Genomic DNA, 10,837 nt, shown 5'->3' with positions numbered 1-10,837 from the left:
TCATGGTTTAGATCACTTCTTTCTTCCTTGGACATCAGCTGGTGGAGGAAAGGATATGAACAGAACCTTGTTAGATGATTGACAATGAAGGATGCTGCAGTGTCTGTGCCTTAGACAAACTGTAGCTGCCTCATCATGGTCTTTCCTTTCCAGGAAGCACAACTAGGCCAATCCACAGCTTTATTTCTTTCCAGTGTTAGATCTCCTATTATTTCCACATGTTCAGACCCAAGAGAATCAATGTCACCACCATGTCTTTATGATGCTTCATCATAGTATTTACAAGAGAAGCTTTTCAGATCATGGAGAACTCTGTAAGAGTCTATATTTTAGAGACAAAACCCTAAGATTGAGAAGTTTTCAAACTTGGAAGCTAAAAGAAGTAAAGTTTCTAAAACTTGCTCTCTCACAAATACCTGTGGCTATATTAACAAATTATGAGGTAACCCAAGATGTAGGGTGAAAATAATGAATATTATTTTTCAGAATAGAGATACTGTGCTTGGTGACATCAGGTCAGCTACTGGTTGATATTGGCAGTTTGTCTGTTTGTAATTAAGCTTCATCAAAGTCAGTGTGAAACTTGTAGAGCCAGTCATGGGTACATTATTGTGGGGGGAGGTGAGTCTGATTGGCCAACTCTGTTAGAAGTTCCACAGCTATAACCTTAGCAGTAGACTGTGATTCTCTTCTTCAGCCTCTTCAAGGCATCTTTGATCTCCTTGTTCCTCAGGCTGTAAATTAGGGGATTCAACATGGGGATCACCACAGTGTAGAAGACTGATGCAAATCTGTCAAAACTGGAGGAGCCACCAGAGCTGGAACTTATATAGACAAACAGGCCCGAGGTATAGAAGAGGGAGACAGCTGTCAGGTGAGAAGCACAGGTGTTGAACGCCTTGGACCTGCCTGTATCTGATGTGATCTTCATGATGGATGTGACAATATAGCCATAGGAGACCATGATAACCAGGGCATTTGCTATTCCAAAGATCACTGTTAGTATAGCGGTCAGGACTTGGACCAAGAACGTGTCAGTGCAGGACAGAGTTAGCAGCTGGGGCATGTCACAGAAGAAGTGCCTGATGACATTAGGACCACAGAAATGGAGCTGAAGCAAAGCACACAACTGTGATAAAGAAGCAGTGAGTCCAGCCATGTAGGACCCCAGCACCATCCGAACACAGAGGGTGGGTGACATGATTGAGGAATAGAGCAGTGGGTTGCAAACGGCAGCATACCGGTCATAAGCCATGGCTGTCATGAGATAAGATTCACTCAGTCCCATGGTAGAAAAGATAAAGTACTGCACAACGCAACCTACAAAGGTGATAGTTTGCTGCTCCTGGAAGAAGTTGGATAGCATCTTGGGGACCGTGGAGCTGACGTAGCAGAGATCTATGAAGGACAGGTTGCTGAGGAAGAAGTACATGGGTGTGTGCAGGTGGGAGTCCATCCTTATCAAAACAAGGAGGGACAGGTTCCAGGTCAGACTTGTAATGTAGATGAGCAGGAATATAAAAAAGAGCACTGCTGTGATTCTGGGAAAATCTGAGAATCCCAGGAGGATGAATTGGGTGATCTGTGAACTATTCCTTCCCACTATCATTGCCTCAGTGCTCCTAATACTGTATCAGAAAGGCTACTAGAGAAGGCATTGCTGACTCAGGTGAAATTGTAGCTTTACAATTTTCATACCTGGCCACTTTTTCCTTCAGTGACCTCTGTAAAAGGAGAAATCCTTCACTGTCCTTCCGTGGAAAAACCCTTCTTTTCTTCTTGAATTATCAAGAGCCTACTCTGTGCTCCAGATTCTCAATTCATGGAGTCTTAGGAGACTGAAAAGAGGTGTCTTAGATTTTTGTCACTGTGACAGAACACCTGAGACAATCTTAAAGGATGGAAGTTTAGTTTGGCTCCTGGTTTGAGAGGGTCTAGTCCATAGTTGCCCCTTTGCTTTGCACTCATGGCAGCATGGTAGGTGATTGCAGGGAGTGTGTGGCTGAGGAGGGCACTGACTGCATTGTGGCTGAACAGCAAGGGCAAGAGCAGGGGCAATGGTTTCCAACATCCCCTTCACCTTCTGCAGTTACCTAACTTCCTCCAGCTACAGCTCATCTCTTCAAGGTTTCCTCACCTTCCAATAGAGCCACAGGACACAAGCAAGGCTTCAGTATAGGGAACATTGGAAGATCAAAGATCTAAACTACTAAAAGAGATATTTAAAATTTGACTGGTAAAATGTGTAAAGCACGCCATAGGAATGTTAGGATGATTATGTAAAATGTAGAAACCATTAACTAAATCAGACTTTCAAAAGATTTTTTGAGAATTATTAAATAACTGGTGCTTTCTATGATTTCTAGAAATCATAGGTTTCCTCTTTCCAAAATAAATTTTAAATATGTTCTGTCCTGGGTTGCCATTTAAATATATTTTTTACATTTAAATGTTTTAAGAAAAATTATTTAACTTACTTGTAACAATTTCTCAAACTTTAAAAAACATATTTAATACATCTCCAAATTGGCATAAAACATAATATAATTTAAAATTTTGACATATTTTGATGGGGCAGAAACATGTGTTCCCAATCAAGTTATGAAACAAGCATCCGTCTGGAAGCCTCCATATGATGTACTCCTAAAAGCAGTATGAGGGAGAGGATGAACTCTTTCCCAAATGGTCTAGGAGACCTGGTTCACTGCGGATAAAAATGTGTTAGAGGAATAAACAGATGTGCACTTATACAATTTGGGATGGAAAAGATATTGCTGAAACAACACCAAAACAGAAAGTTTAAGAAAAATTTGATTAAACAGTTTAAACAGACCACAGTAATGACAAAAAATCCGCGTATATAATACACAGTTGAATTAAGATTATGAGGGCCAGGGATGTAGCTCAATGGTGCCGCACCTGCCTGGCAAATGCAAAGTCATGGGAAAAAGAGTCACAAAATACAAAGAGACAATAATAGCAATGTCTTTAATTTGCAAGATATCTTTCAAACCAACTCAGAATAGGCATCCCACTGACAAGCGAACCAAATGTTTTACTATTTGGGGAGAAAATTGACTTTATATAATCTCTCTTAAAGTTGTCTTTGTCTCTCTCTCTCTGTCTCTCTCACACACACACATTGTGTAAACCATTTAGAATGCTACACATTAAAAGTCAAATATTAACATTAGCGAATGATATGATTTTGATTTTCTGCTTCATAAATAACTGTGTTTTCTCAATTGTGTATAGCTCCTATATTTTAATAAGTGATTTAGATGCATAAATCCTTAAATTGTGGGGCAATCCAATGAGGGAGAAAGAGAAATTTCAGCATTTCAGACATCACCTACTGGCTGTACAAACTTCTGTAGATTTTAACCTTCCTGTGCTTTGCTTGTCTCATCTGTAAACTGAAAGAGAGAGTGAAATTTACCACCTTACAGGAATGGCAAATTCCTGTGGGAGGAATAGAATGACATAGAGCATCAAACATGGTAAGGGCTCAGCAAGTGTGAGCACACTGCTTCCATCATCACTTCTTCCTGTTAGAGGGAATAAAGGCAGAATCAATACTGAAGAATCAAGGAGCTCTTAATAAAGCTGCCTCTTAACTTAGGTGGGTCCTAAACTTAGATTACAGAAATCGTCATATTCGTTTTCATCTCATATCCCTGTGCTATCACTCACAAAACTGGCTTGCAAATCCCTGCTGTCACTCCTGTGTTTCCTCACCAAGTACTCTCCCGCAAACACCACTGAGGGACACAGAGTGGGCCCGGGAGATGTCTCTACTCAGGGCTGAGCGTCATGTGCACGAACATTTGCATCACTCAATAAATATATGTTAAATCCATTAGTAAATGCTCCCCCCCCATGGTTGTGAAATGAGAATCTAACTTTTGCTCAGTTCCCATGATAATTTTATGAACTCGGATGTCTTCCTGTTTACCCTCAGGATAGTGTTGCTGAGATAGTTTCTCAGAAAATGTACTGAGAGTGAGTTAGATTTACAGAAAACATTTTGACTTTACAAGCTCTCACAAAGAAAAGCTCCCAAACATGAATGTGATTGATCAGGTTAGTGAAAATGAGCCTGATGATAGGCTCATCAGCTGCACTGAGTCGCATCCCTTGGTCTCCCTTCTGGTCGCTCAGGCAGCCACACCTAAGTGTGTTCTACGGACCCCCCACTCCCAGAAAAGAGTGAGGCTTTGTACATTGCTTTTCTTATTCATAATAACATTTATTGTAACAATTTCCCATTTAAAAATTTTGTAAATTAAAGAAAAAGGAAAAAAATCTGAATCTACTCACTCTTTGATTAATGATGAGTATGTGTTCACCCTCTTCCAAGACGATTTGAAGAAGAAAAAGTGAGTGATGTAAACACTGCAGATTTCATTGGGGCGGATCTAACACTCAGGCAGTCTGATGATTCATGCTAGGTGTAAAATCAGTTCAGGCAGGGAGGCTGCTGAACACAGAAAATGTAAGTAAAGGACTGAAAGGGGCCTGGACTGAGAACCTCTGACACCTCCGACTCCCCATCTGGTGTCTTCAGGCCCCAGGGTCCCCAAGGATGACTCTGGAGAGTGGTCTGAAGATGTCTGAAAGTCTGGCAGAAATTATACAAGACCACTCTGTGATGTCATTAAGACTTTGTTTGCCTTGGAAGTCATGAACCAAAGCTGTACATTTCAATGGAATTGAATTATTAATTATCATTATTTTAAAATAGACTTCTGAAAGATAAAAATTAAATTAAAAAAGTGCTGGAGATGGAGAAAATTAGGAAACATAGACCATGTTTAGATTTTCCCCCCTGAAACTCAGTAAACTATGTTTTTGATTCAGCTCTCAGTTTCTGTCTTTTAAAATCCAGCAGGCTCCCTAGGCACAGTTTCCGGTGTCCAGATAGTCCTATCATACCTGCTATATAAGTGAAAAACAGAAAGAGACAGGGTTCAAAGTCACCTCTTTAATAATTCAACACCCATCCATCACCCCAGAGTAATACCTGAAATTTAGGGTTGAGATGATTCTTCTCACTGAAGGTCAAAGGAGATGAGAAAAGAGAAAGAGAAGTTGAGAAAGAACCCTAAGGGCAGGGTACAGAGGTGAGGGAGCGAGGAGAGATGAAGAACAGAAAAAACTAATTTCCATAAACCTTGTACCTGGGTCCCGCTGTAAACATCACTCAAGTTTTGAATCGTGACCCAGATCACCCAAGAAACCAGAGTTCTTGCCAAAGGTTGAAACTACCTATTTTTTTCCCAAACAATTTTCCAGTGGGCCTCATGGAGCTTCTCTGTGGAAGCCTCTGTGCACAAAGTGGCTGTCCACTCACAGCAAGTATGACAGTCACACTGGGTCCTCTTAAACGTGGCGTCAAGAGCCCAGGTGGAAGAAGAAACCTAATTAGAGGGGGAAAACGCTCAGGTACTTGCTCTTGGGTGTTGTGGTTGTTAGGGAGCTTTCGTCCCTGCTGATTTTCTGTCCCACTTTGCCATGTGGATCTGTGCCCTGCTTCCCTGTGGTCCTATTCTAATCTCAGGATCATAGCTTTTATTGACCATGAAGTCTAGAAAGGACCTAGGGATCTACTAGTTCCAAACTTTTAATTTATTGGTGAAGAAGCTGAGGTTAGAAATGTGAAGGGATTTTCTGCAGATAGGACAGCTAACTGTTAACTGAGCTCAGTAGCAATAGGTACATGCTTCCCTGTTCACAAAACACTTTTACTTCATGCAGACATTTTCTCCAGTACCCAGTGGGAATCCATCATGACAGCAGTTGCTGTTTTAAGGCAGATGTTTTCTACGCGTCTGGGGTGGGGGGGAATCAAAGCACCAAGGTTAGAGAAATTCAGGACACGGAATTAATGAATTCACAGGCTCCCGAGGTGTCATGTCTTATTCTGATTACAAGCACAGGTGTTGGTTCCATACAATTAGTGTGGAATTCTGGTTTTGCCACTTGCTGGTTGTGTAAATTAACCTCTCCGAGCCTCAGTATTTTCATCTATAATATGGAATTAAAGGAAATTAAATTAGATAAAGATTAGAAAGCATCTATCAGAATTTGTAGAATATACATCACTCTGGTTATTAATGGCACATATCACATATGTGAATGGAGATCTTTCTGACATGTGCTAGATTTCCAATCCTTCACTGAAATATCTCCTTAAGGTCATTTGTGTAAATATTGTTGTCTGTTTTGGAGGGATGGACAGGGCCAGGTCTAAGCCTTACAGAGATGTCTTGGGCAAGTTCCTATTCTTTTTTTTTTTTGGTACCAGGGATCGAACTCAGGACCTTGCACTTGCAAGGCAGGCGCGGTGCCACTGAGCTAAATCCCTGGCCCAAGTTCCCATTCTTGGTGTGATCTACTTAAGCCAATTTTATCTGTTGGGAGAAGGGAGTTTTTGGGGATAATTTGTTATTGATTTAACTTTTGTTATTTGATTAATACTTATATATTGTCCCTGATAAACTCTAAAATGATTTAATCTTTTAAAATGAATAGCTTCTCTTAGTAATAAATTTTATGTGTTTAATGTATACAATATGATATCATCAGATACATATTATATTAAAATGATTACTGTAAAACAGCAAATTAACATGGTCATTTTCTCACATAGTTGCCAGTTTGTGGCAAGAATAGCTACATTATTATTTAACAAAAAATCCTGAGTATAATATAATATTAACTATAGTCCTCATGCACATGTGGAATTTAAAAGAAAATAGATACAGTAAACAGTGTCTTCAGATAGTTTTGAAGGAGAACAGCAAATGTATGAAGTTTGGGCAGAGTAGACAACCAACAGAAGAAATGTTTTTTGACTAATTAGAAGAATTTATGTGCTACATATCAGATACTGTGAGATTTTTGAGGAATCGTTGCCTACCATTGAAGAGCTCAGCAGGCCCCAATGTGCTCAAATGTTCTATCGTAAAATGGGGATATTTCTCACCTGTCAGCCTATGTGGAAAAAAAAGCTATGTGAAATCACTACACAAAATGCAAAGTGCTGTACAAATGATAATCAACATGTATAAAATTTAGACCTAAACGTGGATGCAAAGAAATACCTCTTTTGAGTTTAAAACACCCTTGGGTGGACCCTGAGTCTCCTTGGGACTCCTCAGCCTGGTGGAACTGCCGCTCCCTGGTCAGACCTAGGGCCCTGGGTCCCCTGGAGGCTCAGTGTCTGCTTTTCTCCCTCTTCCTATGCCTCCCCTCTCCAGTTTCTCACTCTCAATCTGACAGTGAGATGTCAGTGACTATGTTGACCACAGGAAAATTGTCTGGATCTTACAGGGAACAGTAAGAGAGGTCAGGTTCCTACAATATCACATATCATATTGGTGATAATGTGTTCTTTGAGTATCAAATCCCAACATAAATCCCTACTGGACTCTAGATGCAAGAAATTAGATGAGCAGATGCTTAAAAAAGGCCTTCATGAAATTATATCACCCTTGCCACCCCTCTTATAATTCAAATGGTCCTCTCTTTCCTTTTTTAACTTTCATTTTTATTAGTGTCTGTTCAGGATACATAATAATTACATTCATCATTGAGAGTTGGTACATGTACATAACTCTTCCTAAGTCTTTTTAGGACCCTTTCATTTCCCCTCCTCCTCTTCCTTCCTTAAGCTAGAGTGGGTGGAGATAAAAGTACCACTGAAGCCTTGTTGGGTGATTAGCACTAATTTCCCTGAGACTGGGGCAGAGGTGCCAACCAGGACCTTGGAGAGCTCCATTTCTTTCAAACAACAGGTCCTCACTGTGTGTTCTGCCCACCCTCTCAGAAACACAGAATGGTCAATTCTGCCACCACGTCTTCAGTGTGCTGCATGACAACGTTTGAAAGACAAGGTTTCTCGACACTGGAGACATCAGTCAGGCATCTTTAAGGGCAGAGAGCCAAGACAGAGAAGACTTCAATCTCAGAAGCAAAAGGAAGTGAAAGTTTCTAAAACTTGTGGCTTATCAAACGTGAGAGGATACAATAATGAATTAAGATGAAAACAGTGGACTCTAGGACTTAAAGATACTTTCTACCTCTGACATCCAGTTAGCTTTTGGTTCATATTGGCATATTGTTTTATATCAAATTAATCTTCTTGCCCAAAGTAAGTATGAAACTTGTAGAGTCCCAGTAATGGGTACATTATTGTGGGTTAAGGTGAATCTGACAGGCCAAATTGGTCAGAAATCCTAGAAGCAATGACCTCAGAAGTAGACTGTGATCCTCTTCTGCAACCTCTGGAAGGCATCTTTGATTTCCTTGTTCCTAAGGCTGTAAATCAGGGGATTCAACATGGGGATTACCATCGTGTAGAAGACCGATGCAAATCTGTCAAAGCTGGAGGAGCCACCAGAGCTGGAGCTCAAATAGACAAAGATACTGGAAGTGTAGAAGAGGGAGACAGCTGTCAGGTGAGAAACACAGGTATTGAATGCTTTGGACCTGCCTGTATCTGACGTGACCTTTGTGATGGACGTGACAATATAGCCATAGGAGACCATGATAACCAGGGCATTTGCTATTCCAAAGATCACTGTTAGTATAGCGGTCAGGACTTGGACAGAGAACGTGTCAGTGCAGGACAGAGTTAGCAGCTGGGGCATGTCACAGAAGAAGTGCCTGATGACATTAGGACCACAGAAATGGAGCTGAAGCAAAGCACATATCTGAGATGAAGAACCTGTGAGTCCAGCCATGTAGGACCCCAGCACCATCCGAACACAGAGGGTGGGTGACATGATTGAGGAATAGAGCAGTGGGTTGCAAACGGCAGCATACCGGTCATAAGCCATGGCTGTCATGAGACAAGATTCACTCAGCCCCATGGTAGAAAAGATAAAGTACTGCACAACGCAACCTACGAAGGTGATAGTTTGCTGCTCCTGGAAGAAGTTGGAGAGCATCTTGGGGACCGTGGAGCTGACGTAGCAGAGATCTATGAAGGACAGGTTGCTGAGGAAGAAGTACATGGGTGTGTGCAGGTGGGAGTCCATCCTTATCAAAACAAGGAGGGACAGGTTCCAGGTCAGACATGTGATGTAGATGAGCAGGAATATAACAAAGAGCACTGCTGTGATTCTGGGAAAATCTGAGAATCCCAGTAGGACGAATTGGGTGATCTCTGTAATATTCCTTTCTATAATCATTGCCTCAGTGCTCCTAATATCAGGAAAAAAAGTGAGGACACTGTTGACTCAGGTGAAATTGTATCATTACCAGTTTTTATATATCCAACTTTTCCCCCAGTGACTACTGGAAAGAAAGAAACATGTCTCTGTCCTTCTGTGGAAAGACCCTACTTTTCAAATTTTCAAGAACTCACCTCGTGCTGCAGGTTGTCAACTCATTCAAGAAGTCTGTGAGAATTATGAACTAAGTTGACTCGTGAATTTAAAATACCTTAGAAATGCTAAGGTTATCAAATTGAAGTAGATAATATTGATTGAACCAAAACATTTCTCAGAAGACTTCTGATAATTCATTATATAACTTGTTTTGCAATCATGAATACACAGGTGACTTCTTTCAAAAATTAATTTGAAATAGTTTCTGTTCTGGCTTGTTCATAGTAGTTACTATTTTCTTCTTTTGTACTAAAGAAAATTACTTACATGGTTAATATTTTATGAAACTTTCAGGAGATGTATTTCATACAACTTCTGCAAATTAGCCTGGAACATAATTTGTAATTCTGACCTATATTGTTGGTCAAAAAATGTATATCCCTGAAGTTATGGAAAAAGTGTCCCTAGGGAAGCCTTCATCTAAAGAATGTACAGCTTCTGGAACAGAGGTTAGGTAGAACTCTTGAACACATTGGTGTAGGAAAAGATTTTATGAACAAAACCTCAGTTTCCCGTGAACTAGCACAAACAATCAACAAGTGAGATCTCTTCTTACTAAAAAGCTTCTGCACAGTGAGATAAACCACCAGCAGTGTGAAGAAACAACCCACAATGTTGGAAAAAATTTTCACTCACTATTCCTCAGACAAAGGTCTACTATTTAGAATATATAAAGAACTTAAAAAGATCAGACCTTCCAAATTTAAAGACCCAATCCAAAAATGGGCATCTGAAATGAATAAACATTTCTCAGACAAAGAAGTAGAAATAGCAAATAAACATGTGAAAAAATGTTCAACATCACTGGTCATTCGAGAGATGCAAATGAAAACAACACTGAGCTTTCACCTCACTGCAGAAAGAATGGCCACTGTCATGAAATCAACCAGTAACAAACGCTGGTGGAGCTGTGGGTAAAGAGGAATTCTGCTCCACTGTTGGTGAGAGTGTAGACTGGTGCAACCACTGTGGAAATCAGTATAGAGATACCTCAAAGAACTAGGGCTGGAGGTCCCATTTGACCCAGCTATTCCACTGCTGGGTATCTTCCCCAAAGAATTAAAAGAATTATACCACAGTGATATATGTGCTCCCATGTTCATAGCAGCACAGTTTGTAATGCTAAAACTTAGAAACAAACCAATTGCCCATCAACTGGAGACTGGATAAAGAAAATGTGGGTTTAAAAAAAATAAAATGGAGTACTAGTCAGCCATAAAAAATGAGAAATTAGAGACATTTATTGCTAAATTGATGCACATTTAGACCATGCTCTTAAGGGAAATAAATAGAACACAAGTGTAAATACTGCATAGTTTCTCTGGTGTGAGAAACTGAAAGTGGACATAAGGGCAAAAAGGTATAATAGATAATGTGAAATAGGAAGAAAAGGGGCAAAGGGGAAGGGGAAGTGGGAGGGGTAGGGGAAAGAAAAGAAGGGA

General features: G+C 40.3%; 2 protein-coding genes across 2 annotated transcripts; both read right to left on the bottom strand.

Annotated features, from left to right (window-relative positions):
• Positions 1-600: 600 nt before the first annotated feature.
• On the bottom strand, positions 601-1,609 carry LOC147820763 (olfactory receptor 5AN1). Its single transcript, XM_087203597.1, has one exon. The coding sequence runs from the start codon at positions 1,607-1,609 to the stop codon at positions 668-670; it is 942 nt and encodes a 313-aa protein (XP_087059723.1). The 3' UTR covers positions 601-667.
• Positions 1,610-8,255: 6,646 nt separating this feature from the next.
• On the bottom strand, positions 8,256-9,197 carry LOC101720079 (olfactory receptor 5AN1). Its single transcript, XM_004869828.3, has one exon. It carries the CDS (start codon positions 9,195-9,197, stop codon positions 8,256-8,258), a length of 942 nt encoding a protein of 313 aa, XP_004869885.3.
• Positions 9,198-10,837: the final 1,640 nt, after the last annotated feature.

This window comes from Heterocephalus glaber, unplaced genomic scaffold, assembly GCF_053883595.1.
Source record: "Heterocephalus glaber isolate CG9 unplaced genomic scaffold, H.glaber_assembly_v1.0 deba00001805, whole genome shotgun sequence".
Lineage (NCBI taxonomy): Eukaryota > Metazoa > Chordata > Mammalia > Rodentia > Bathyergidae > Heterocephalus > Heterocephalus glaber.
Note: the sequence above shows the minus strand (reverse complement) of the source record. Positions and strands in the feature narration are given on the sequence as shown.

What these genes read in the sequence shown, in the direction of transcription:
- LOC147820763 (XM_087203597.1), bottom strand. Translation starts at nt 1,609, where the DNA reads ATGATAGTGGGAAGGAATAGTTCACAGATCACCCAATTCATCCTCCTG.
- LOC101720079 (XM_004869828.3), bottom strand. Translation starts at nt 9,197, where the DNA reads ATGATTATAGAAAGGAATATTACAGAGATCACCCAATTCGTCCTACTG.